A 27,247-nucleotide genomic window follows, 5' to 3' on the forward strand; every position below is an offset into this window, starting at 1 on the left:
GATGGAGGTGGGAGCCTCCACTGAACTGAGGGTGAAGGGATGGTGCAGGTGAGGGTATCGCCTGTCCTGGTGGATAAAGATAAGGGCTCTCCTCTGCCCTGGGCACTTGATGATGGATTTTCTGCTCTCCTGGGACATGAAGGCAGGGGTCTCTGCTGCTCTGAGGGATGAAGGTCTGTGCTGCTGTGGGGGTGACGATGAGGGTCTGTCTCCTTTGTCCTGGCAAAAGGTGGCAGGAGGCTATGCTGTCCTGGGGGCTGAAGAAGGGACTCTTTGGTGTCCTGGGGGATGACAACGGGGTCTCCACAGCCGAGCTTAACTGGGATGTGTCGGTGTTTCACTGGAGCGGGCACAGGCCGGTGCCATGAGGGGCTGCTGGGTTTTCCTCACGCTTTGGGCTGGGTCTGTGCCCCGTGCCCGGTGCCAGACCTCGGTGAGCGCTGCGGGCCCGGCCGCCGCAGTCTCTGGGCAAGGGCAGGGCTGGGCTCCTGCCCGGCCACCATCGGGGCTCCCTCGTGGCCGGGCGCTCGCCCCCCGCAGCCCCCGGGCCCCGCTGGGGCCAGCCCTGCTCCTCAAACTTCTGCTGCTCATCCTTGCTGTGCTTAATCCCTGTTATGTGTAGTAGATATAAATCACACCATTTCTAATATGATATATGTGATATTGAATATTTGTTGGAGTGTACACATTTGTATTAGGACTTCCCCCACCCTCGCAGGTGAAACCTGGTGTATGTTGAAACCTGATTTACACGTAAAAAGATGCGGCTCGGCCAGGAGATGGGAGATGTGTGGAGAGATACGGGGGACCCCAGCCACTCATAGTCGGGTGAAAGACCCGAGATGAAAATCATGGAAATCCTCAGGCAGATACATCTGACTGCAGCCTTCCCATAAATTTCATCAAGGGATTCACCAACTCCTGACACTGAATTGTTCTTCTTCATCACCAAAAAAGAAAATCTTATTAACCTATGGACTCTGAATGGAAGAAAAGACTGACTGCCGCAATCTTGGCCTCAGGAGGAATTTTCCCTATAAAAACCGCTGGTGCCAGGATGGAGGTGTGGGCATAGGGGAAAACCTCTGCTGAGGCTGACTTCTGGTGCCGACCCCGGGCTCGGCTCTGTTCTTTCCTTGTGGCTGGCTAGATAGAATTTGATTGCAAAATAATATATTTTTTTTTTCATATTAATTTGGCTGGACAAATTTTCATTTATAACACTCCTTGTTTGCATCTGCCCTTGTCATTCCTGTTTCTGCTCCCAGTCCTGAAACGGGTGTCCCCCAGTGAAGCACAGACCACCACCTTCATCTGCTGTGTCACGGGAGGCCTCACCCTTGTGATAGATGAGTAATGCAATGACTGACTCTCACAATTAACAGACAGAATCATGTGTGTATGTTAGGAGAAGTTTTATAGATTTATAGTTATGTTTTACCCATTGTGTTGTTATTGGGGGTAGCCTGGGTTTGGGACATTTGGGAGGGTTGGCTTGTCACTATGGCAGCACCTGACCTCCAATCAAGATTTAAAGAAGTAAAACTCCACCACAGGACAGAGAGGAAGGAGTCGATGGACAGAACTTTGGGAGGGGCTAAAGGGTGAAAAGGCGAAACCTCCATTGTGTGGGTGAGCACATGGTGGGGAAGATCCTTTTTTTATGGCTCCTGGCGATGTAATATTTTCTCTATTCAGTCTTCTGTTGTATTTTTGATAAGGTTTTAATAAACCTCTTAATTTTTTTAAAAGTGAGTAGCATTTCTCACACCCTCATTCCTCAGAAAAGCTGTGACCTTTGCCTTTATCCACCAAGATGGACAGCAAAGACTTCATCTTACAGGACAGCAAAGACTCTCGCCTCAATTGCCCAAGACTGTAGAGACCCCTACCTCCCTCTGCCAGCACCAGGGGGACCTTCACCTCTGTTCCTCAGGGCAGCAGAGACCCTGTCTCCATCCCCCAGGACAGCACATGTTCCAGCTTCCTTTGTCCGAGACTGGGCAGACCGTGCTATCAGCTGAAAGGAATGAGTGGGATGTGTGGGCCTGCTGGTAGATAAAACCAGATAAAGGTAGGTGAAAGAAGCAATGGGTGGAACCATAAATTCCAGAGGAATTCCACCAATTGACATAGACTGTTGCTCACCCAAGGCCAATTCAGAAGTCTGTGACTCTCAAGTGTTTCAGCCAATGGGGAAATAAGGGGAAATGCAGCCAGGAAGGAGGATAAAAAGGAGGCTGTGTCCTCCAGCAGTTCAAGAGAAATGCCCCATGGCCTCTCCCTTTGTTCAAATAAAGTTACCGGACTCTTCTGTCTCATTTTTGGACACAAACCTCTGACACTGTGGATTAATTTTCCTGACACAGGACAGAAGGAAACCCCATCTGCATCATCCCATGCAACACCGTCAGCCTCAGCTGAGTGGAAACCCCTGCCTGAATGCCCCAGGGCAGCAGAGACCTGCTCCTCAATCATCCCAAATCTCAGAGAACCCCACTTTCAGCTGCCAGAACCAGGGAGGCCTCTGCCTTCTTCCCTCAAGAGAGCAGACCACCCTGCATTTTCCTCCCAGGGAGCAGAACTCTGATCCTGCCAGCTGCTGTCTCCACACCCCAAATGTGGCTGACCCACCTTTCCAACCAGGCGTAAACCTTCCTCCACCTACCCTGTTCACTTCTTACACCTTCTTATATTCCATCTTCAGCTGCTCCAGGTGCTCCATCTGCCTCTGGGCCTCCTGGTACTGCTCCTTAGCCCTCAGGGTCTGCTCCACAGCCTTCTGCTCTGCCTGGTCTATGACCTCCTGCCTGGCGCTGGGAATTCGAGAGCCAAAGGGCTCCCTCTGTCTCCACCCTGCTCCTGAGAGCAGAAATACAGGCATGGTCAGGGCTGGTGGAGCTGGAAAAGGAGAAATGCTGGATGCCTCCATGGAGAAGAGGGAGCCTTTGGCACTGAGGAGCAGCTGTGGGGACAAGAGGATTCTCTGGCCTCCAAGCCAGACTGGATGCAGGGAGCAGAAAGGGGAAGGGAAGGAGAGGAAGAGCCTGAAAGTAGCAAGGAATTAGTGAGGCTCAGGCAGGTGCCAGGTGACAGCAGGGAGCGCTGGCCTTGCCACGTTCAGTTCCCTCAGCTCTTTTTGCCTGCTCCATCCTCATAATCCTCAGCCACTGCAGCAGCTTCTGCTTCCACTCCCAAAGTTCTTCCTCCCTTTCTTTCACTGAAGTTCTTCCTCCCTTTCTTTCACTGCCCCATCTGTTCCTGCAGCTCAGCCTTGCACTGCTCCATGCTCTGGGCCTGGCTCAGGACCTCCTGCAGACAGGGAGTGCAGCAGCCTGGACTAATGCTAGTAAAGTCCAGGGTAAAGAAGCAGAAAGGGCCTTTGCATAATATCCACAGATGTTTAATTCAGCCATGCTGTGAGATGTTCAGAGTTCCCCCAGCACACACAAGTGTCAGCTCTGACTGCCCCCTCCGGAGGGGTCAGGGGGTGAACCTGCTCTCAGGGCAGGACAAAGAGGAGGGCAAATCAGGGAATAGGGAGGGAGTGGCTCAGGGACATAGGAACAGACATAGGAATGGGGAAAGGAGCAAATGGGGTGTCCCTAAACCGGGGAAATGCCCCCCAGGTCTCTATAAGTCCCCCTTTCAATATTATTAAGAAAGCTTCTCTGAAAGATAAACTGAATCAACACAAAATGACAAAAACAATTAAAAGGGCCTATAAGACAATTTTCAAAATGTAAACAATTCTGAATCCCCAATGTCCAAACTTCATCTGCCAGGGTAAGGGAGACCCCATCTTCATACCTTAAGATTTTCTTAGACCTGGCAGGAGGGATGCGGGGTTTTCTTAGTACGGTTTATTAGGAAACTGAGTCAGGAGGAGGTTCCTTCTGCAGGGACTGGTTCTCTGCCACCTGGGGCAGTGTTGTTGGTTGTGACAGACTCTGTATGGCATAGCATAGGTGGTGGTGTGCCTGCTGGAAACTGCTGGGTTCCCTTCTGTTTCTTTCTTTTTAAGAAAAAGATGGTTACTTTAGGGAAACTTTCCTTTCTTTCCCTCACAATCACACTCCCTCAGGTATTATGAAGGAACTCTGGGGAAAGGGACCAGTGGAGGGAGGCCATGGAGAGGGGAAAAAGGTGGTAGAAATTTCTGGGAACATAAAAAAGGGGTAATAGGACAATGGAAAGGAAAAGGGGAAAGTGGGAGGGGGGCAGGGAGGCGACAGGAATTGGGGAAGGGCATTAGAAGAAATGGGATTGGGGGACTGCCCCACTGCTTGCCCTTGGGAAGAAGCTGCAGATGCCAATGAGTCTCCTCTTGGTCTCCTTTTCTCCAGGCTGAACAAACGAAGTGACCTCAGCTGGTCCTTATAATGCTTTCCCTCAAGGCTCTTCACCATATTCATGTCCCTCCTTCAGACACTGCCCAATAACTCAATGCCTTTTTTATGCTGGGATGCCCAAAACTGCCCTAGGACTGGAGGTGAGGCTGCCACAGTGCAGAGCAGAGCAGGACAGTCCCCTCCCTTGCCCAGCCAGCCTGGTGCCCCTCTGGACATGGTTGGCCCTCCTGGCTGCCAGGGCACCGCTGACTCAGATCCAACCTGCCAGGGACAACCTGCAGATCCAACCCAGGTCCCTTTCTGCAGCTGCTCTCAGCCTCTCATTCTCCAGTCTATACACACAAGTAGGGTTGCCCGGTTCCAGGGGTGGGATCTGGCACTTGCCTTTATTAGATTTCATACCGTCGGTGATTACTCGGCCCTCTAATTTGTCCAGGCCACTCTGCTTTTCAAGGAGTGGACAGCTCCTCCCTATTTTGTATCATCTGCAAACTGAGTGTCCCTTCCACATCCAAGTCGTAAATGTTCAAGAGTGCTGGGCTTAAGACAGAGTCCTGGAACCCCACTAGCGCCTGGTGCCAGTACGATGTCACACCATTCACTGCCACCCTTCACACCTGGCATGTGAGCCAGCTGCTGACCCACCACATGAAGTGTTTTTCCAGCCATGTCCTGGACAGTTTGTCCAGAAAGAGAGATGGTATCCAAAGCTTTGCTGAAATCCCAAAAGATTACAACTGGCTTCTCTTGATTAGCTAGGTGGGTTACTGTGTCATAAAAGGAAATCAGAGTTGACAAGCAGAGCTGTCTCTCATGGTTGCAGCTGGTCTGCAGCTGCCAGATAAATCGGCCATACTGGACCCCCAAACTCAACCAGCCTAGAAGTTAAACAAGTCCCTGGATAAGGCAGGGATAAGTTAGATTCAAACCCAAACAGAGACTTCAGCCAACCTGATTCAATCCTAAATGCAGACACATCACTGGCAGAGAGTTGGGCGGTGCAGAGATCCCACCAATCGGCTATCCAAGCTCGGAAATTCAAATAACCTTGTCTTGGTTTGAAAAACACAGGTGTCTGCTTAAGGAAGGTAGGAACATCCCCTGAAATGGAAAATGTAAACCCCCAACCTCCAAATTGTTATAATTTTGAAATTAAAAGGATCACAGGCAGAAACATAGGAATAGGAATAACAGTTCTTTACTAGGAAAACTAAAAATACAAATGTAATAGTACAAATGAAAAAAAAATACTGACTGAGGCAGAATATGATCTGACACACTGTGGGTCAGGGTGGTGGCAGCAGTCCCATTAAATGGTGGCTGCAGTCCTCCTGGAGTGACAGGTGTGGTTCTGTTGGAGCAGTGATCCTGTAGAAGCGTCTTTTCCTCTGAAGGTCCAGTGATGATGATCCAGGCTTGATCTTCCTCTGGAAATCCAGTAGAGAAGACAGCTGCTCTTTTGGGAATCCAGTGGGAAAAGGCTGCTGTGGTCTGCCAGATCTCTGATTATAACTAGTTAGGAATGCTTCGCTCCTCCCTCTGGGCAAAGCTTTTCCCAATGGGATGATATAATTTTATCAGTCATTCAGTGAGACTCAATGCCCATGAACAGAAGATATTTCCTCGGGGCGAGGATTGTTTGTGGAAGTGCTCTGGTTTGAAAGCAAAACCAGTGAGAGACTCCAAGTCAGAAATACAATTTATTGGGAAAAGGGAAAAGAAACAAAATACATGCAATAATTCAAAAGGAAGACGATCAACAAAGTCAGACTACAACCTGACACCCCTCTGGCCAGCGTGTTGGTAGCAGTCCAAATCGGAGTGGCTGCAGTCCTCCTGGAGTGGCAGATGTGGTTTCTGTTTGTACAGTGGCCCTGTAGAAAAGGTGTAATCAGTCCAGTGGAAAACCCCAGCTGTGTCCTCTTGGAAACTTGTGGGAAGGCTGCGCCTCTGTCTAAAAATCCCAGGATATATCTAAGTGGGAATGCTCAGCTCCTCCCCCTGAGCAGAGCATCTCACCATGGGCTGATGTCATCCTGAGCCATGCAGTGGGTCCTTGATCCCCTGTTAAACAGAAATGGCTCTGGAGGGAATTATCTCTGAGCCACGTGGAGAAACATTGATGGGCCCATTAACAGGAGATAAGGAAAACTGCCCAGAGGACAACTGCTACACAGATGGCAATAGAAAACATCCTGCTTCTCAATCTGGGACAAAGAGGTAAAAAATCTGCCCAGTTAACTGAAGATAACTGCTCCAGAGACAGGAACAGAACACACACCCATTTCCAACCTGAGGCACCCACCCTGCCCGCCCGGAGCCACTGAGTCCGTGCTGGCTGTGCCCGGAGCTGCAGCACAGGGGAGATGGCTTCAAGAGCAGGCAGAGACTTCATCGGGTTTTCTCTTTCAGTCTTCCTTTTTGTTTGTTGTTGCTGCTGTGAGAAACAGAGCTCACTTTTAAAATTTTCAAAGGTTTATTAAACCTTAACAAAATACAACAAAGGAATGAATAAGGAAAAAAAGCATGAAACTAAACTGCCATGTGCCCATTCACAAAATAACTGCTCTACCTTTTACACCTTTGGTGTTGCATCAGGTAACCCTGGTCCCTCCCAAAGTCTGTCAGTCAGCTCCTCTTTGCCATCCATTGGTGAAGATCACTTCCTTACATCTCGATTTGAGGTCAGGTGCTGCCACAATAACAAGCCTGCCCTCTCCCCAATTTCCCCTGCTACCAAAGCAGTCCAGCGACAAGGATACAAGGGGCAGGGGGAAAGAGGACTATGGGAAGAACATATCACAATAACTATACTGTAGGAATATGCCCCCTGTTGACAGAGTGACCAAATTATCCTTTGTCACCTTAAAAAGGAAAAAAGCCCAGAAGTTTCCCTCCTCAATTTGGTAAAAAGACACCTCATAGGACCTTTGGGACTTTACCTCAAACTTGGGACTACCCAACTGGACAGAGGCCAAAATGTCCTGCATAGGTAATTCACTAGAAAAAGAAGAGAACAAAGGAAAAAATCACTTTTGTGAGATGCTTTAGCAGGAGCAAGAACTTCTTGCCCCTGGCTCAGTTTTTTTGCCTTTCATTAAAACTTCTGTTTCCAACACTGCCTCAGAAGCCATCCATTTTATGCTATTCGAGGTAGCTGGGTTATCTGGGGTGTGATGGGCTCTCTGAGAGCTCATAAGCTGGCTCGAGGAGAAAACTATCACTAGACATCAATAAAACTTCTCTTAATATACACATAATATTAATATCTTAATTGTGAAACTCAGCCATCGCATTACCTATCTATAACACTGCTGTTGTTTGTTTGCCTTGTTATTCACATGCATACCAGTAAAGAACTGTTGTTCCTCTTTCCATATCTTTGCCTGAAAGCCCTTTGATTTCAAAGTTATAATAATGGGGAGGGAAGGGAGTCATATTCTGCATTCCAAGGCAGATTCCTGCCTTCCTCGTCAGACACCTATCTTTCAAATCAAGACAATCATTTAGAACAATTTTCCAGTGAAGTTTCCACTTTTACCCACTATTACTCTTAACATAGCTGTCAATATGAAAATTAATTTGTATTTCCTTGCCCTAATAATTTTATTTAAAATATTAATTAGTTGACAAATTTCTTCAGAATTGCTTTACTTTGAAAAATATTCTAAATAAACTCTTTACTTTGAAAAATAGCAGCTGTTTCAAATCAGCAATTTGTTAAAATAACCCCACCTCAATGGTTAATTACAGGGGACTTTGCTTAAAAAACCAAACCCAACAACAAAAAACCAAACAAAAAGCCCTGATACCTTCACAGGCAATTTTGTGAAGCAGATGCTTTAGGAAAGGACATGCATTGCTGTCTGCATAGTACTGGCAGGATTTCTTTATAATGTTTCTTTAATAATATCACGTTGTCACTGGACAGCCTTGGTAACCAGGACATTTGCGGGGAGGGTGTGCTTGTTACTGTGGCAACATCTGACTTCCAATCAAGATGTAAGGAAGTGATCTCCACCAATGTAGCACAAAGAAGGAGTTAACTGACAGATTTTCAGAAGCTCCAGGGCTATAAAAAGCTCCCAGCACTGTAATTTTTCCTTATTCAGTCTTTTGTTGTGTTTTGTTAAGGTTTAATAAACCTTTGAAATTTTAAAAGTGAGCATTGTTTCTCCCATGGGGAATGAGCCTAATGAAAAAAATCACAGAGGCACTTGGTTAAATGGCATGGGATGCTGTAGGTTGTGGGCAGTACAAGCCTTACCTGTGAAGTATTGAGTTTTAGAAAGTCCCTGGGCAATCTGGGTGTGAAAAATGCTGTTTGTTAATGTGGCAGCTCTATGTGCAATCCCTGTGGATGGAAGTGTGTACCCAAGTGTTTCTGTGCTGCTTTTGTGTAGCAGAGGGGGAGAAGAGAGGGAGAAGCAGAATTGAATGTGTACATGAGGGGTGACATTGTGGTGCATGGATAAAAATTAATCTGAGGTGCTTCTGTGGGACCCCATGGCTTTAGGCTGATAGATGAGTAATGCAATGACTGACTCTCACAATTCACAGACAGAATCATGTATGTATGTTAGGAGAAGTTTTATAGATTTATAGTTATGTTTTACCCATTGTGTTGTTATTGGGGGTAGCCTGGGTTTGGGACATTTGGGAGGGTTGGCTTGTCACTATGGCAGCACCTGACCTCCAATCAAGATTTAAAGAAGTAAAACTCCACCACAGGACAGAGAAGAAGGAGTCGATGGACAGAACTTTGGGAGGGGCTAAAGGGTGAAAAGGCGAAACCTCCATTGTGTGGGTGAGCACATGGTGGGGAAGATCCTTTTTTTATGGCTCCTGGCGATGTAATATTTTCTTTATTCAGTCTTCTGTTGTATTTTTGATAAGGTTTAATAAACCTTTCTGAATTTTTCGAAGTGAGTAGCATCTCTCACAAGGCCCTCTGAAGCCACCAGTACCACCACTGTGGATGTGATGTGTTTGCATCATGCTCTGGTCCTTGAGAACGGTCCAGACGTGACAGTGCAGTAACAAGGTGGGGCTGTGGAAGAGCAGGGCTGGTCAGGACCCTACCCTGGGCTGGGGACACCCTGCAAGGACACAGCCTCCCACAAGAAATCCATCCCACTGGGGATAGACAAGGGCTAGGGCAAGGGACAACCTCTGTCCCCAGAGTGGGGCAGGTGGGACAAGTAGCCTCAGTGCTTCTTGTGAGAGATGACTGCTCATTTAAAATATGTTAAAGGTTTATTAAACCTTAACAAAAATACAACAAAAGGATTAAATAAGGAAAAACAGACCTGGGAACCTTACTTATGGCTGCCTACAATGTGGCTGGCTCATCTTCAAAATGGATGCTTTGCCTTTTATATCTCTCGCCTGTCCTAGATCCTTGTCAGTCTACTCCTTCCTTGCTGTCCAGTGGAAGAGGTCATTTTCTTAAATTCTAATTGGAGGTCAGGCGTTACCATAGTAACAAGCCAACCTTCCCAAATACCAGGATTACCAAGACCATCCCATGATAACCCATGCTGGGGGGGAAACACATTGCAAGAACATAACTCTACACTGCAGTAACATTACTATACATAACATCCCGTGTGCCTCACCTGAGCACCCTCTGGAATTCCTGGCGGTCCTGCTCCACCTGCATGGCCAGGTACTGCTCCTTCTGGGCCACCTGCTCCAGCCAGTCCTGTTTCAGCTGCTGCGCCAGCTCAGCCTTCTTCCTTCTTTTAACATACATATAATGTTTACCCCTTAATTGTAAGAACCAATCATGTACTCATCTATAACATTCTCCAACTCTGCCCTGTCCTCCTGGCTCCTTCCTCACAGCCCCAAGGCAAGGGTAGAATGGAAAACACTGTCTGCTCCAGAAACCTCTGTTATTGGAAAAATCAGTCAATGAAACTGAACCGCCAAGTTACTGGGAAATTGGAACTGGTTCCTTTTGGGGCTATCCTGGTTGGGGGCTGCGCTGGCTCAGCTCCAGGCCCTCCACTCTGTGTTTCACTTGGGCACAGCACTTCTTGGGAATTCCTGTGGCTTGACAGAGGAAAGAATCCATCAGGATCCTAATGGCTCTGTGTCCAGGGCCTCTCAGCAGATTTGTTGAGGATACAAGGGGACCTGGGAGGTGGCCCAGGATGGGATGCTGTGGAGCCCAGGGAAGCAGCACTGGCAGCCCCTGACCTGAACTCCAGCAGCTTCTGCTACCTGAACTGGGTGAGGTGCTGGTTGTGTTGCCGGACCCCCTGCTTCTACCATGGCCCTCCTCAAGCCTGCTGAGCTGGCTGTTCCTGCTGCTGCCAGAGCTCCTGGATCTGCCACTGGAGCTCACTGCCTGGGACACGCTGCAGGCCATCCCTCTGCTCCTGCTCCAGCTTCTCCTGCTCCAGCTGCTCCTGATGGGCCCTGCAGGAGAGCGAGCTGGCTCAGGGACCCTGCCACAGCCCCCCACACCTGGCACAGCACCTGGGCTGGCACCGGAGTCTCCAGAGCCACTAGCTGGGACTGGGAGCCGCCTGGCCACTGCCTCAGCCATCCCTCAGTCCTGTGTGCCTCACCTGAGCACCCTCTGGAATTCCTGGCGGTCCTGCTCCACCTGCATGGCCAGGTACTGCTCCTTCTGGGCCACCTGCTCCAGCCAGTCCTGCTTCAGCTGCTGCGCCAGCTCAGCCTTCTTCCGTGCCTTCTCCAGCTCCCGCCGCCGCCATTCCCGGTCTGCGACCTCTTGGTTCCTCTTGGCCCTCAGAGCATCCTGCCCAAATAGGGGACAGTGCTGGGCTCCCCTCAGGGGCAGCTATGGAAGCCCTTGGCCGTGGCTTTGGCTCTGCCAGCACTGCTCCAGGACATCCCCTGGCTCCAGGGGCTGGTCCTGCAGACCCCCCACACCCAGGGACGCTGCCCCTTTGCCATTCTTGGGACAGGGACCGTGGCAGAGTGTCCTAGATTGCAAGGCAATGTGTATTCTATTTACCATCTGTTAGAGGTGTGGTAATTATCTCCTGTTAATTGGGCAGTTTTCTTTATCTCTTCCACAAACCAATCCTCCCCCAGGAGAGACATCTGCTGTTAATGCCCTATTGAATGTTACTGGTGACTGATAAAAGTTACAGCATCGAATTGTGAGATGCTCTGCCCTGAGGGAGGAGCCAAGCATTCCTAACTGGATATAATCTGAGTTTTTGGAACACCAGACTCAGCCTTTTCCACTGGATTCCCAAGAGGAACAGCTGGGTTTTTCCACTAGATCTTCAAAGGAGAATACACCCTTCTACAGGATCACTTCTCCCTCCGACAGAACCACATCTGCCACTCCAGGAGGACTGCAGCTGTTCCAGTTTGGACTGCTACCAACACCCTGATGAACAGAGTATCAGGTTGTATTCTGTCAGTAGTTCTTCTTTTGTATTATTGCATGTGTTTTGTTTTCTTTTTTTCCCTTTTCCTAATAAATTGTATTTCTGACTTAGAGTCTCTCACTGGTTTTGCTCTCAACCCGGAACACAGGGGAGCATGTCACTGTGCCTGGGCCACTCACTCGTTCTGCCTGCCAGGCCTGGGTGAGCAGGAAGCCACCACACTGAGCTGCAGCTGCCGTGGTGCACTTCTCCATTGCCAATTGAAAGTACTTACAAAGTGAGGGGAGAACCTCCTGTCGAAGTCACGCTGAGCCAGGATTCCTCCCTGTCCGGGAGCACTGGTGAAGCCAGCCTGGAAAAGGCAGGGAAAAGACAGGCTTTGCCACCTCTCCTCCTCTCTCCACAACTGGGCAGGGGGAGAGCACACGGACATGCATCATCCCCAGCCATGCAGCTCCAGGAGCGCCGCCAGGTGTATCTGCAGGGATCCCATAAATCAGCCACTTACCACTACTGGGGCACCCTCCTGAGCCAGGTACGTGATGGAGGCAGAGGTGAAGTTGAAGTTGAAGCGATATGTGGAATAAATAAATAGACTCCATTACTTATGAAGTGGGTATGAAGTGATGAAGTGGGTATGTATTGTCAGTGCTCAGCACAAGTGAGCTCGCTCTCCAAGACTTGTGCCCGGAGCCTCAGTCTGACCCACACCTTTATTCACAAAGGTGTTCCGTATGCAGTACATTGCACAACTTTTTTATGCATATTCAACCCCTGGCCCAACCTGTCCTTGCCTCTCATGCTAAATAGTCCCACGCTCTTCTGGGCACGCGTGGCTTGCTGTGGTGGTCCTGCGGGGGTCCCTGGTGGTCTCTTGAGACTGAAGATCGTGGTCTTCTTCATAGTTGAACTTTTGAACTCTTCTGTGCATGTGCTTTTGGTCTTTCGGTGCTTATCTGAGTACTGTCTGTCAGTCTCAGTAGGCTTAGGTGAATTATTAAAGAAATATGGATATTGATCTAGTACTAATATCCAACTGTGACGGACAAAAACTCTCAGACAGTATAAAGTTAGAAAGTGTGTGTTTATTCGCCGGGCAGCGTGCGGGATAGCTCCCAAATACACACTGCAGCCTCCAGGTGATTACAGAGTCCTTTTATCCGTACAAGTATTGACTACCCAAAATACAAATACATATTCATCATTTTGGTACAGCCCATTCCTTGCTTTGTATGCTAATAATTTCAAAAGCTATTAATCATGTGTGGTTTGTTCCTTGAAATGGGTCGGTGGTCCCTTTCATGGGATGGGTCCCAAAATGAGTAAGTAAATGAAGTCTTCGTTGTTCTGACCTTTCTACCTTTTCACTGCAAATATGACAAATGAACTCTTGGTAGAACTCCCATTCCTTGTCTTCAATTGGTTTCAGAACAGAGGAGGCCCGAATTGTCTTATGTTCCTAAAAGCTATTTGTCAGTTTCTATATTCTTCATTATAAAAACTAAACATTGTGTTGACAAGCAATCAATTATTAGTTAACTGTGGATAGTCTCAGTTCAGTCAGAGAGAAAACGGAAACCAGGCAGAAGCCTAGGAAATAGTTGGGAAAGAATGTAAATAATAATAAATAATTTTGTTAACTTAAGTGAACTCCAAAAATCTCTGTTTCAAAGTAGCCAGCCTTGAGAGGCCATAGAACCACGGTGTGGGACACATTGCTCTCTCTGGTAGCTCTGGTTAAGGAACACTGCTGTATTTCATCCCAGGAAGAAAAGTGAGGAGATGGGAATGAGTAGACTGGAACAGGGTAGAATCAGCTGTTCCTCCACATAACCAAACCCAATATGTAAAATTACAGAATCTCATTAGTGTCATGAGAGTCCAATATAACATCAACGTCATCATTAATGATTCTTTTAGCAATGCTGCACTCAGAACACCTGTGTCTGCCTTTAAAAAATATAAAAGAACTAAAAAAACCCACATCACTGAACCATAGGCTGGGCTTGTCTCTCCCACCCCACCCTTCCACGGGCTTTGCTGCAGCCAGGGCAGGCTGTTCTCAGTTTCCAAACGGTGACACAAGCACCTGTCCTGGGCCTGAGAAACTCAGAGCTTTTTATAAAGAAGAGACTCGACTTTCTCTGCAAAGCACCTTCCTCGTGTTGACTGTCAGAGGTTAATGCATCCAATCTACACCTTCGCTGTATTTTCCTTTCTTCCTGCCAGCTGCTGGCACCCTGGGAACTAGAAGGGACCAGTAACTGTGAGAGGGGAAGACAAAGCCTTGTAGGGCAGAGCGATTTGAGAGAGAAAACCATGTGGAGGTGGAAGCCTTTCTGGGCACTGATACCGTAAAAGGTCTCTGCCCTCGGTCCCTGTAATTATCACTGAAAACTGGATGGGCCAGAAATCGAAAGACAATGGGGGACAACGGCGTTGCCGAGAGACAAATGGGGTAATTAAGAAACAAAAGATGTAGCTAGGTCGCAACATTCCATTGGAATGGCCCAGAAAAAAAGGTGAAGGAGGTTTGGCTGGGTTTGGCTGTGTTTCTAAGGAGCCGTTTTCCTCTTTCCCTGCGGCCTGAAAGGAATGAGGCGTTTGTCCTTACAAGCAAACTGTGGGTCTGCTGGTAGGTAAAACTAGCGCTGGGAGATACAAGAAACAATAGAAGGATTCCACTGGTTGGTGAATGGGAGAGATTTGTCTTTACAAACCAGCTGTAGGTCTGCTGATAAATAAAACTGGATACTGAGAGATTAAAGAAACAATGGGAAGAACTATAAATTCCCTAGGAATTCAACTGATTGATGTAAAGAAAATATAAAGAGGCGGTGGTGGGGTTTACATTAGAAAGGGGTCTTAGGTATCAGGCGTTTCAGAAAGTCTGTGCCTCTCAAGTACCTCAGGCAAGGAGGAAAGAGAGAAGGAAATGCCGCCGGGAAATTAGGATAAAATGGAGGCTGCATTCTGCAGCAATTTGAGAGACCCCATGGAAAATGCCCACGACCTTTCCCTTTAACCGACTAAAGTTAGAGGATTCCTCCGTCCCCTTTTCGGACATAGAGCTCTGGTGTTTGTGGGTTAATTTTCCTGGCAGGCCTGAGCGCTGGGAGCGCAGAACCAGCGCGTGTGGCGCCGAACCACCGGGACCGGCTCCCGCCGGACCCTCTGCCGGCAGCGTGTTGCCGCGGCCACTCCTTGGTGCTGTCTACTCCGCTTTTCCTCCTCTGCAGCCGCGCTTAATTCTCCTTTGTTCCGCGGCCGGCGGGCCGGGGGCGGTCTGTGTCCCCTCAGGGCTGCCCGCGGCCGAGCCGCCATTGCCGCGCGGGGCCCGCGCACGGCGCCCCCTGCGGCTGCGGGGGCGGCAGCGCAGCCGCCCGCGGCCGCCGCGCCCCCGCTGGCCGCGCCCGGAACTGCAGGGACGGGGAAAGGAGCAGATTTAATTGCGCTTTCTGCTTGTGTGTGCTGCTGCCGATGCTGCTGATATAGATACATATAATAATACCCGTTTTTCGCAAATATTAAAATAGATTTCATATGTGTGGTGTTAAATAGCTTTGCTATAAAGATATAGGTTTTATTTCTGCTGTTAATTAAGTTCAGATATAGTAGTGGAATAGCTGATATAAGTATGTTTGTGTTAAAATGCTGCTTGGATGGGATAACATCCAATAAACGTATGAAGAAGACAGCTGCTACAGATCTGCCAAATATCGCAGCACTCACTGTTTGAAGACCGTGTGGACCGGGGACAAAAACTGAAGATGATGATAAAAAAGGATTAAAGCCACAATCAAGGAATACACATGTTTTAAAAGGGTAGATCCAAGGAGAAGCCATGCTAAACAGTTCTTGGAACATGTAAACTAGTTTGGGGAAAAAGTTTACTCTGCATAAGAGTCTATGACCATACAACAGGCTGATGTAAGGGAAAAGGTATTTAAGAGGTGGCCCTGAAGATAACAGTGGACTCTTGACTGAGTGCCAAGATACACCTGGCTCTAACAACCTTTGCTCTATGGTCCTTGTCTCCTATTGCCCTTTATTCAGCTTTTAAAATTTTCACAGGAAAGTGAACGTGTTTTTCACATTGTTGTTTGCCTGGTTATACATGTACATACTAGTAAAGAAGTGTATATATATCACACTTCCCATATCTGAAAGCCCTTTGATTTCAGAGTTAAAATAATTTGGAGGGAAGGGGGTCACATTTTCCACTGCAGGGGAGGTTCCTGCCTTCCTTGGTGGACACCTGGCTTTCAAACCAAGACACCTCCCTTGAAACAGCTTCACTGCAGTCCCTCAGCTCCCTGGTTCCCATTCTTGGTTTGGCTGGGCTGTTCCTGTGATACAGCATTGCAGTATGGGAGGTGGGACAAGCCAGACACCTGGCAGATCTGGAGCTGGAGTGGCTTTTCCTTGACTGAGTGGGTTTTTCACTGCTTTGGATTATGACTGGGAACTGAGGCCATCAGACAGGAACTCCCAGGGGTCCATTCATGTCTGCAGAAGGAGGGGCCCAGCACCCATCCTGGGGAGGACTGGCCATCCCTAGCCCTGGGCCATGGCAAACCTGGTGCTGTGTCACCCAACCTGGCTTCTCCCTGGGGAGGGCTTCCTCCCTCCTGTCCAACCAACTGCTGAGTGAACTGGGTGCTGAACCTCCACCAGGAGGAAGAGGAGGGACAAACAAGGTGAGACTGGCTATGCAGGGACCCAGGAGTGGGATGCAGGGCTGGGAGAGGAACAGTCTGAGAGAAACATTTTTTCCCTCTTGGAAACATAATTTTGAGGCTGGATGATTACATCCTGTAGGCAAAGCTCTGAGTCATTCTTTGGGGAATTTAACTCACCCTCTGCAAACCAGCCACAGAGCTGCTTGTTAAGGGCTTTATTGGGCAAAGTTGGCTCCAGCAGGAGAGGAAGCAAATCCCACCCCATTCCCAGGGAAGAGCGCTTGCATTGTCCTGCTCTGGCCCTTCTTCAGCTGCAGCAGGAGTCTCGTGGTGCAGAGGGTTTGTAGCCTGGCTCGGTGGGCCCAGCAAAACCTCCCTGTGTCCAGGCAGGGAGCGGGGGCCCAGCTGGATGTGCCAGCACCCCTGTGCTGTCAGGGCTCTTGAGGCAGTGCATGAAGGAGGGCTCAGACTCGTAGGGTGCAGGCGCCCCATCTCCTGGCCTCCCTCAGCCCCAGTGCCGGAGTTTAGCTCGGCTCTCCTTGGAGTGGCCCTCGGGCGTTGGCGTTGCCAAGGACAGGAGGTTCTCGGGCTCCAGGATGAACATGCCATACAGGTTCCAGAGCAGCATGGCCAGGAGCGGCAGGAAGGTCATGCTGAAGCCAAAGGCACGGAAGGAGCGGCCGATGGCGTAGGACATCCAGAAAATCAGCCTGGAGAAGGCAGAGGGTGCGGGCTCAGCCAGGGTGATGCTGTGGGGCTGGCACTCACTGGTTCTGACCAGTGGGGATTTCCCAGGCATGGCTGCCGTAGGAAGAGGAACCCTTCCTGGCTTTGGGGAGCTGCGTAAGGTGCTGCCACAGTGGGAGTTTGCTCCAAGGCACGGTGCTGGCTGGCACTGACAGAGCCAGCAGCCTGGGGTGAAGGAGCCACTTACCGGGAGATGGCGAAGAGCCCTGTGAGCAGTGGGATGAGCTTGAGGAGCTCCTGTGGGAGGTAGGTGGCCAGCACAGCCATGTTGAAGAAGTAGAGGATGAAGAGATGGACAGACTGGGAGACGTAAGTGCGGTGGATCTCCACCTCCTGGTGGAGCTCTCCAAAGGGCTCCAGGGCGGAGGAGCAGAGGCGGGAGATGCCACTGACGATTATTCCTGAGGGACAGAGAGAGAGGCTCAGTGGATGCCCAGTGGAGCCACGGTGGGGTTTGGGTAGAAGCAGGAGGGGAGAAAATCTCCATTTGCTGCTCCTGGTGGGAGCAACAGAGCCACAAAGAGCTCAGCCCCACTCTGCTCCTGCAGCCCCAGGCTCACGTAGCCCAGAGCAGGAGTAAAGCACTCATACCCAAGCCCATGGCTCACCCAGCACGATGGGGAAGGTGGCAAAGGTGGCACAGCGCAATGTGTAGACCAGGCGGGCGCTGACGGTGGGCAGCAGTGGGGCATCGAAGGGCAAGAAGATGTAGGCACCATAGATGAGGCAAGGGCAGAGGAGAAGGGCTCCTGCCACTGATGCCACAGCCTTGAGATTATCAGTGCCACAGTCCCTGGCACACGGGCACCGTGACCCCTCAGCCGGGGGCTTGGCCATGTGCCCCTCAAAGCCCAGTGGGTTCCGGCAGCGCGAGGGGCCAACGGGGAGGAAGACCTGCTTGTGGTGGAGGCTGCTGGGTCTGTCACTGGGGGGGACGCTGGGGGGAACATCCCCCCTGCTCTCCTCCCGGGGCCATGGGGTTGGGTGCTGCTTCTGCTTGATGGGACTCTGCTCGATGCACTGCGGGTCGATGGGCACAAAGACGTGGGCCGCCATCACGGGCAGCCGGGGCACTTCCTCATCTTCAGCCTCGACTGTGGGGCAGGTGGGAGCAGCTTCCTCTGGGTCTTCATGGCCACCCTCAGGACTCGAGCGCCTCTTTGTCTCCACGAGCTCCGGCTGGCCCCAGGCATTGTGCTGACTCTGGTCCCATGGCAGGGTGGAATCAGGGTCCCCCTGGTGCTCACCTGGGGCTGGTGGCACCTTGGCCAGGGCCACCTTCCCCAGCTCCAGCAGAGCCACCTCCTCAGGGGGCTGGACAGGGTCTGCAGCAGCCATGAGAGTGTCCAGCTCCACACTGCCAGGGATGGGGGTTGGTAACACTGCTGCCTGCACTTGTGGTGTTCAGAGGGGATAAAGTTCCTGTCCTTTCTGCTTTCACCCTGGACCAGGAGAAAGGAGACAGATAAATTTACATCAGAAATGAGAGGTTTGGGGTCACATGCACAGCACCAGTTACAAAGTGGGAGCAAACTGGCAGCCCTGGAGCCCCCACTACCCGGCTGTCCTTGCACTAGGAGGGGAAAGCAGTGCCTGGTGTCCCTGTGCTCTGGCCCCTGGCAGCAGGGTCAGGTACTGTCCTGGGAGGGGTGAACTCTGGAGGTGTAGGTCTGGCTGCAAAACAGGGCTGCCTAGGAATAACTTCAACATCCTGGGGGTTCTAGCTGGGCACAACCCAGCAGATACAACTGGCTCCTTGGTGGCTCTCTCCCGGGCCAGGACCAGCCAAGCCCTGGGGAGAGGTGACCTAGCTGCTTCCCAGAACCATGGCTACAGCGGGCACGGGCCAGGTTTGCTGCCTCTTGTAGCTGAGACTGATGTGGGGTGGACAAAAGTGGCTGCTGGGTGCCCTTCCATGGGTGCAGGAGGTACGGGCAGAGCTCCATGTTGTTACCCTTAGGGAAACCTTGTCTCTTGGCCCGTCCTCAGTGTCCTGCCTGCCTCCTGCAATGAACGTTTCTCCTTCGCTCCTCTCAGCACATTGATCCCTGCACCCTCAGGAACTTGGCCTGGCCACAGGTGTGGGGAAACTGAGGCACGGAGCCGCTTGGGGCTTCCTCCGCGACCCACACACGGAACTAGGGCTGAAACAGCTTCCCAGGTTTCCCGTGCCTCCAGCGCCCGGTCCCGGAGCCCAGCCCCTCTGGCAGCCCCCAGCCCCGCTTCCCCCGGGCAGCGCCTCCCCTCGCGGCAGCACTCACTCGGGCTCGGGCGGGGGGCCATGGGGGCAGCTCTGCGGGACCCTGCGGGATTCCAGCGCTCTCCCGGCGCCTCCGCGCCGCGAACCTGCCGAACCGGCTCAGGTGGGGCGGGCGGAGGGGCGGGCGCTCCGCCCGTCCCAGCCCGGCGTGGCCCCGGGGGCTCGGCGGAGGGGACGGGGCGAGCCCGGCGCTGTCCCCCGTGGCAGGCGGGGGACCCCCGGCTCCCTGTGGGCCGCTCGGGGCGTGCCAAGTTAAAGAGCTCTCTAAACACACAGAGAGTTTAAAAAGGGGACGGACAAGTCAGCCCTTGCTCATTCTGCGAGGGTGCGAGGTGGAGCTTTCCACAAATCAAGCGCACCAAGGGTAACACGAAGTTACACCTTCTATACAGTAAAATTTACATTAACCCGTCTAATACACATCACCGCCCACCTAAAGAACATTTATGTATCGTAACCTAACACAATGCTTGAAATACAAAGTCGTTTTATTTTGAGCAACTTTTCTTACAGAAGTTACGTGACGGCACAGTTACGTTTACAGAAGGTGAGAAGGTTCAGCATGAAGACACCACTGCGGGAGCCGCGGCCCCACAGGACCCGCCGGGATGCCTGGCCAGTCCCTCGGGATCCCAGAGCGCGGGGAGGAATTCCTGCGCCGTCGCCCCCGCTCCCGACCCCACAGCCAGGCGGGGTGCTCTGGTGCAGCGCTCGACCCGGGCACCGGGCGGCACCGGGCCCGCCCCGGCACCGGGCCCGCCCCGGCACCGCGCCCGCCCCGGCACCGGGCCCGCCCGCCTGAGGCGGCCGCCGCCATGTTGCCAGCACTAAGTGCGGGCCTCTCGCGCGAGCTGGCTCTCGCGAGACCAGGTCGCCCCCGCCGCCGCCCTGCCCGCCCGGCGCGGCGCGGCCGCGGGAAATCTCGCGAGAGCAGTGAGGGCCAGGGGGCAGCCATGGCGGCCGAGCGGGCCCGGGGGCGGCGGCGGCGGCGGCGCGGGCGGTGCTGAGGGGCCGCGGGGCCGGGCCGGGCCTGCCGCGGGCGCCATGAGCCAGGGTGGCGGGGCCGCCGGCGAGAGCGGCGAGCCGGAGGCCAAGGTGCTGCACACCAAGCGGCTGTACCGGTGAGCAGAGGGGCCGGAGGGGATGCGGTGGCCGAGAAGGGGAGCGGGCTGGCGGACACCGGGGGCAGCCGGTGTCGGGAAGGGGCCGGGGCGGCTCCCGGTGAGGCTGGGGAGGGCCGGCGTGGAGACGGTCGGGGGGTTACTCAGGGGGACGGGGGGTAACTGGGGGTGCCCGAGGAGAGCAGAGGGAGAATGGGGCTGGGCAGCGTCCGGCGGGGACTGGGGGTGACGGCAGCGAAGGGGATTGGGGCGGGGGAGCTTGGGCGAGCCTGGCGAGGAGCAGGGTGAAGGAGGTGGCGGGATATAGGGAAGATGGAAGGAAAGGAGATGAGGGAGTTGTCAGGGAAGGATTCGGGGGGAAGGAGATGGTGGAATCGAGGTAACAGCAGGGATTGATGGAGCGGGGTGGGGAGGGGGCTCCTGAATCCAGGGGAATCCGGGGGAGACTGGGAGAACGAGGGCGAAGGGAATTGGAGGGCTATTCAGAGAAGATGGGGAAAGGAGATTATGGAATTTAGGGAAGACTGAAGTGAAGTTGTGGGGAAATCCAGGGAAAGGATGCAGTGCAAAGGGAGAGGAGAGGGAGGAGGTTTAGGGAAGACCAGGGAAAGGCAATGTGTGGAAGGGAGTTGTATGAGATCCAGAGGGGATAAGCAACACATGGAGGGGTTCCACTGGGGAAAAGGAGTCTGGTGGCTTCAGGGCAGATTAGTCAGACCAAGGGACTGGGGGAAGGAGCTGTGGGAGATCCAGGTAAGATGGGAGAATGGAGAGATAGGGGAAGGAGATAGGTGGGAGACCAGGAAGGGGGTAAGGGGACACCCAGGATAATGAGTAAGGACATGGGGAGGTGGAAAAAGGGATTCAGTGGGATTCAGAGAGAATGGTGGGGGCTGAGTGGAAAGGAGTTGTTGGGATACAGTGGGATAAGGGTGAGATGTGGGGTCATCCAGAGAGAGAGGGGTTGGAGAGGGTGTCCCTGGCTTTGGTACTATGCAGGGATTATGTGAGAAGTGCTGGAGTGGGTGTGATGAGCAGGAGTGTGAGCTGGGACACTTTGCTATTGTGTGGAGGGCAAGACAGCTCCAGCTGCAGATCTTTCCAGTTAAGCACTCCCTGGGACTCTGGTCCCACATTTCTACACCATGCATTGGAAATGGCATCAGAGAACAGGACTGGGGCACTCCTGCTGGCCTTGGTGAGCTCAGGCCCCCTCTGCTCCTGATCTGTTTTGTGAGGGCAGCCCAGAAATTGTTCCTTTCTGGCTCAGATCCACAGGAGTTCCAGCAGCAGCTCTGGGTCTCAAAGATGAGCAAAATGATGGAGACAAGAGATGAATTTTACATGAGGGTCCATTTCTTTTTGTCTTGATGACATTGGCTGTGTCCTTGCACCTTGTGGGACCTCACTGCCTACCTCTACAGCAGGGCAGGGTTTTACCTTGTGATGGAGGTATAGGCTGCACAGTCCTGCCCAGAGCACCCCGGGCTGTGGGGCTCTGTGTCTGCTGCACCTTCAGTGATCTCCACCACATCTGCTGGAGGCTGAGCTAGAGCAGCAGAGCACTGTCCCTGCCCAAGGAGTGTGGGACAGGGCTGGAGAGGATGTGCAGGATGTGTGTGCTTCTGCCTTTGTTGAAACCCTCCTCGTTGTTGTTCAAGACCTGTTTTGCTTTGTTTTCCTGGTGCTGCTCAGCTCATCTGTCAAGTGGAACCTCACGTTCTGCTGCAGCCAGCAAGAGAACGGCCTGTGGCCAGATGAGGAATTGTCATCCCTGCAAGGGAGGGGTTGTTTTCTGTTTGAATTTTTGTAGCAGAATAAGGCGTGTAGTTGCTCTAGAGAGTTCTTACAGCAGAAAAAGAAGCACCCTCCTCCTGCAGGGACAGCTCTTCTTTAGCAGGGAGGAAGCATTGTGATTTTAGTGCAGGATTTATAGTACCTGCAGTGGCCACAAATTTCTATCCTTGTAGCTGACAGTTCTCTGAGCAGGTTCCCACCTTCACAGTCTCCTGTCAGTTCTCATCTGTTCCAGCCTGAAGTGGGAGTTTCCTGCCTGTTGTGTGGTGGCTGTGGTCTGAGAGCTCATGACTGTCCCACTAAGTGGCACCTTTGAGTCACAGATGCGTGAATGCCATAGTCCCAGCTCTAAACTGTGATCCCATGGGATCAGCGTGTTGTCAGCTTGTGGGAGCTGAGCTCAGGTCTCCAAGGTCCTTGGCAGCATGTTGGCTGTCAAGAGTGTCCTTTCAGAGAGGAAGGTGCCCATTGCTTCTCATAGGGTACTCTTTGATCTTTTCCAAGTCTTCCTAGATTGAGAGTTCCCAGGTTTCACCTTGAAATGTGGCAACTGCATTATAATGGGTGCACTTTTACAATGCTTGTTGTAGCGTAAGGTGACCAGGTTTATTTTACAGCTTTCTGGGTAACCATTAGCTCATGGACTCAGTGTTGCTGTTGTTTTGTGGAACCTGTTCCAGAAAGTGTACTGACACATGCCAGAGCACAGCTAAAAGACTTGCAGGTCTTTTCTCTTAATAATGTCTTACTCCTCAGATACTGTGGCTCTTAGTGATGTCCTAAATAAACAGAGGGGACAAATAATTCTCCCTGCTGTCCTGCTCCGTCCCAGAGTGTTAATTGCACGGAGGAAAAGGGGCTGATCAGTGTCTATATGGCTCGAGAAGACTTGGCATTAGCCTGTTTCCACCCTGCTTGGCACCATGTGCTGTATTTGTTTCTTTTAATAGACTGGCATCTGATGTGCCTCCTTTGTGGCTCTAATATACTGTCTGAAAGCAATGTTTAAACACAGCAGGTAGAAAAGTGGGTCCTGGGACAGGATTTCCGTTCTTAACTGCTAGGGAAAGTTCAACCTGTGGTCTTGGACAATTGAGGGCACAGATGCTAAAGTGCATTTCCAGCAGAGCATGGCCCATAGCAGCTGTGTTGGTGTTTCCCAGCATTTCTGGAGTGAGGCTGGCTCCTGTCCCTTTTGTCCTCACTGAGTCCTCTTTCCCCAGCACCACAGATGTGGGATCCTGGCAGGGAATCACCAGCTGTCACATTCTGCTTTACTCCTGCCTTCTTCTCTTCCAGCAGCACCACAGGGCCTGTGTGGATGTGCAGAAGGCAGTGTTTCAGCTGAGGCCTCCCTTAGGGCTGATGAAGTGTGACGCTTCATGACACACATCCTAGTGTCAGCCTTGCTGCTCTCTGGTCACAAACTCTGTTTCTTTACAAACACTGAAAGAACAGCAGAAATACCAAGTGTGTGCATGTGCCCATCCATGGGTTGTTGTATAAAATTAGGTTGTATGGCAGATACCCTCTGGGCCACCTTGATGGGAAGGTGATGTCCTTCTGTCCCCAGAAGGAAACTTTTTTGTACTTCTCATTTGGCAGGCCACTGGGATCATTTTCCACATTGGCTGTTATGGACACGTGTGCTTGTTTCAGATGCACACAGCTGAGATTTGTTGCCCACAGAATGTTATTTTACAGCTGCTTTACTGCTTATGTCAGGAATCAACTATTGTAGTTCTCTCTGGGAATCAAATGAACCAGCAGTTCCTCTTTCCCCTGGTCACCCTTTGTAGAGGAAGCCAGTCAGCTCCTGGTGTGCTGGAAGGGACTTTGAGAGCCACAGCTAGGACAGCAGTCTGAGGCTGTAGTAAGGAGAGGTGCATTGCCTGTGCTTTGTAGGGTTCTGTTGTGGGGAAGCTAAACTGGGGGCTTTTTGGGTTGTCCTAACCCAAATATGAGCTTGCATGGATGCTGCACACTCAGTGCCTGTTACCTGTAAACCAAAATGTATTTTACTTGCTTCTTTCCTGCTATGAGGGTATGAAGCTGTCAGAGTTTGCAAACACCTTTCAGGCCATATGAGAAAGAGGACAGTGAGCAGGAGGGGCTGGTTGTCAAGAATGTAACAAGATTTTTTGTGTGATTCTTACTATCTCCTTGGCTTTCTTCATGATTATTCAGTAAGAAACTGGTTCAAGTCTCTGGTGTTCCTCTTTCCCTAGGCGTTGCATGAGATACTTCTATTCCCCACGCTTCCCTTTTCCTGATGGTTTCTGTGGTTACTGGAAACAAGTGAGATTTCTTTACCTTGAGTGAGAGGCTTTCTGTCCCAGGAGATGGGACATTTTCTCTGTGAGCTCTGGAATGTCCTGGGGCTTGTTTCAGGGAGGTTCCTTTGGGTGTAGTGAGTTTGTGAAGAGAGATTTGCTTTGCTGGGAAGGTGCTGGCATAGGAAACTGTCGGTTACTTTGCAGTAACATCTTTAGTTTTCAAGGAAGTGGTGGTGGTTTCAGCCTCCCAGAACGTGGGCCTGCAGGCATTGGTTTGGGGGTGCCCTGTGCTCTGTTTGTCCACCATCGGTGCAGGAGCAGCAGGCTGTCACTGCATGGTGCTCTGAGTGTGATGGGGGAGTTCCTGATGTGCAGGTAATGGGGATTTCGGGAGGGGGAGCAGACTGGCTGCAGCACTTCTCTGCTCTGCTTGGCAGGAGTTTGCTCTGCTCCTGCTTTCTTTTGTGTTCACAGTACATTGTAATTGTCTTCAGCTCCTTGCTCCAACAGCTCTTGGTGGGACAGGAATTGGAGCAAATGAGGAGTGACAATGGGTGCGGTGGATATGAAGCTGAGGGGGAGAACAAGGACCACTGGGGTTTGGTAGCTGATGGCTTGGGAGATGTACTGCTTAAAAAAGAGCTGGGGAAAGTTAACTTCAGGAGTGGGTTTGGTGCCCTTGGGTACAGGTGGAGCAAAGGCAGAGGCTGGAGGTGACCTCTTGTGTAGGAAGGGTTGACAGTTATCGTGCTGTATCGAGCTGACCATGAGCTATTGGTGAGGTTTAGCACTAATGGTGCTGAAAGTCCCTAGGTTTGTTTTATTGCAGTGTTCAGAACTGTGGCGTGATTTGTTCACATCCACGAACTTCTGAGTGCTTGAGATTTAGACACAGTGGGATTCTTTCTCCAGGAGGAGGGTCTTGGGCAGTGATTCACTAAAGTACTTTTTTGCATGGCTCAGAGGTTTGGAGGTTGCTCACTCTGCCTTTTGGGGGAGAAAACCTTGGAACAAATTTCCTCTTTTAGGGTGGGTTTGAGTATCTGTTACCTGTCACTGAGGAAACTAGGGGTTCAACCAGTGAGTCCCTGTAACAAAGATGGGGAAGTTTTGGCAAATGAGAAACTTACATTGCCTTCTTTCATAGGCAGATTGGTAAGAAAACAGGAATTGGTTGAGATTTGATTCTTACATTATTAAAACTTAACCTATCAAAATAGTAGTTTTTAGAATTCAATCAATTTTTTAAAATCACAGAGTTGAAGACATTTAAATTAATCTGAGCGTAGGTATAGCAGATGTAATTGCCGAGGTTGCCAACATGTCCAGAGACATTTCTGATTTTGCAACTGTAGAAATAATTGAGATATTTTATCAGAGAGGCAGCAGTAAGTGGTGACTAAACCACTGTTCTGCAGAAAAATGCCTATAAGGTGTGCAACTCTGCTTTTTATTGAGTTCCATAACTTTGTTCAACTAGAGTGCAAAAAGAAGATCAGTGACTGTGGTGTGATACAGGGCAGTGTGCTGACAGTGGAACTAAATAGGCCAGTGTGGTTCTTTGCAGACACGTCCAATGTGCAGTGATCCCAGGTGACCTTCTCTCCTGAAACTCTTGACTCTGTCTTCTCATGCAGGGCAGTGGTTGAGGCTGTGCACCGGCTGGATCTCATCCTTGGCAATAAGGCAGCTTATCAGGATGTGTTCAAGCCAGAGAACATCAGCTTGAGGAACAAGTAAGTTGGGCAGCATGCTTGTGTTTTGTGTTTGGCTGGGGAAAATCTGGGAGAAGCAACACGTGGAGCTGTTGAATCTGCAGTTTTAATGTTTATTTGGTTTGTAGTGCACCTGTTAACCTGGGATCCTTCTAGGTTTTGGAAGCAGAAACTGGATTTCAGACCTGTATTTGAGCAGTGCAGTCCATGGCTTTCCTGGATGTCATTGATAGAAATAAATTGTCTTTGTGTTGGCCAATTGTTTCCTAGTAATAAAAACTGGGGGGCAGAAATTTCTTACATGTGTGTAAAAATCTTTTATCGGGGTAGGGGTTGCTGAGCGAGGATGATTATTCTTACTAATTTTTTAAGCTGTCAAGCCAATTCTTGTCATTCTTGCACTTCAGGAAGTCACACTGATGGCCAGCTGAGCCCAGAGGGCACTGGTTGAAGTATGTGGCTTTTCCTGGTGCTCTTGTGTGGTAGTGATCCAGGCTGTACCATCACCAGATGGCCTGGCTCAGCCATTGTAATGGATTCAGATTTTCCTCTTCTGTGCTTCTGTAGTGGCAGCTGTGTTTGAGGCTGCAGGGGCTCACTGAGAATGCTCTACTCTCTGTCCCAGGCTGCGGGAGCTGTGCGTGAAGCTGATGTTCCTGCATCCAGTGGATTATGGAAGAAAAGCAGAAGAACTGCTCTGGAGAAAGGTTTACTATGAAGTTATCCAGCTCATTAAAACAAATAAAAAGGCAGGTATCTGTGGCTCTGGCATGAGAAGGTCTCTAGCTGTGCAGTGGATGAGGCAAAGTTTAAAGCTTCATTTGCTTGGAGAAGGTGTGGTCTGAGCCCAGAGTGGGGAGCTGGGCACTCTCAAATTCCTATGGAGCTGCCTTGTGCTTTGTCTGGCAGTGAGCAGTTAAG

The 27,247-nt window shown here is 51.0% G+C and overlaps 2 protein-coding genes and 1 long non-coding RNA gene across 5 annotated transcripts in view; 1 reads left to right on the forward strand and 2 right to left on the reverse strand.

Annotated features, from left to right (window-relative positions):
- Positions 1 to 524: 524 nt before the first annotated feature.
- Positions 525 to 15,063, reverse strand: LOC146765360 (uncharacterized). Its single transcript, XR_014950051.1, has 4 exons — positions 10,931 to 15,063; positions 8,165 to 10,778; positions 7,295 to 7,352; positions 525 to 6,789 (listed from the first exon to the last, which is right to left on the reverse strand). It is a non-coding gene; the product is annotated as an uncharacterized LOC146765360 (long non-coding RNA).
- Positions 15,064 to 16,610: 1,547 nt separating this feature from the next.
- TMEM79 (transmembrane protein 79) lies at positions 16,611 to 20,152 on the reverse strand. Of its 2 annotated transcripts, none has more exons than XM_085560533.1 (4): positions 19,929 to 20,152; positions 17,766 to 18,599; positions 17,345 to 17,558; positions 16,611 to 17,120 (listed from the first exon to the last, which is right to left on the reverse strand). In XM_085560533.1, exons 2-4 carry the CDS (start codon positions 18,493 to 18,495, stop codon positions 16,916 to 16,918), a joined length of 1,149 nt encoding a protein of 382 aa, XP_085416659.1. In that variant the 5' UTR covers positions 18,496 to 18,599; positions 19,929 to 20,152; the 3' UTR covers positions 16,611 to 16,915. The 2 variants fall into 2 exon arrangements, with proteins under 2 accessions (XP_085416659.1, XP_021387970.2); XM_021532295.3 differs by lacking the exon at positions 19,929 to 20,152 and adding an exon at positions 19,419 to 19,518.
- Positions 20,153 to 20,335: 183 nt separating this feature from the next.
- The window catches only part of SMG5 (SMG5 nonsense mediated mRNA decay factor), a 30,444-nt gene continuing 23,532 nt past the window's right edge, over positions 20,336 to 27,247 (forward strand). For both annotated transcript variants that reach the window (XM_021532193.4, XM_085560980.1), the window contains exons 1-3: positions 20,336 to 20,538; positions 26,249 to 26,347; positions 26,952 to 27,075. In XM_021532193.4, coding sequence (XP_021387868.1) covers positions 20,462 to 20,538; positions 26,249 to 26,347; positions 26,952 to 27,075 — 300 coding nt within the window. In that variant the 5' untranslated portion in view covers positions 20,336 to 20,461. The remainder of the gene's footprint in view (positions 20,539 to 26,248; positions 26,348 to 26,951; positions 27,076 to 27,247) is intronic.

Source organism: Lonchura striata, chromosome 25 (genome assembly GCF_050655825.1).
Source record: "Lonchura striata isolate lonStrDom1 chromosome 25, ASM5065582v1, whole genome shotgun sequence".
NCBI lineage: Eukaryota > Metazoa > Chordata > Aves > Passeriformes > Estrildidae > Lonchura > Lonchura striata.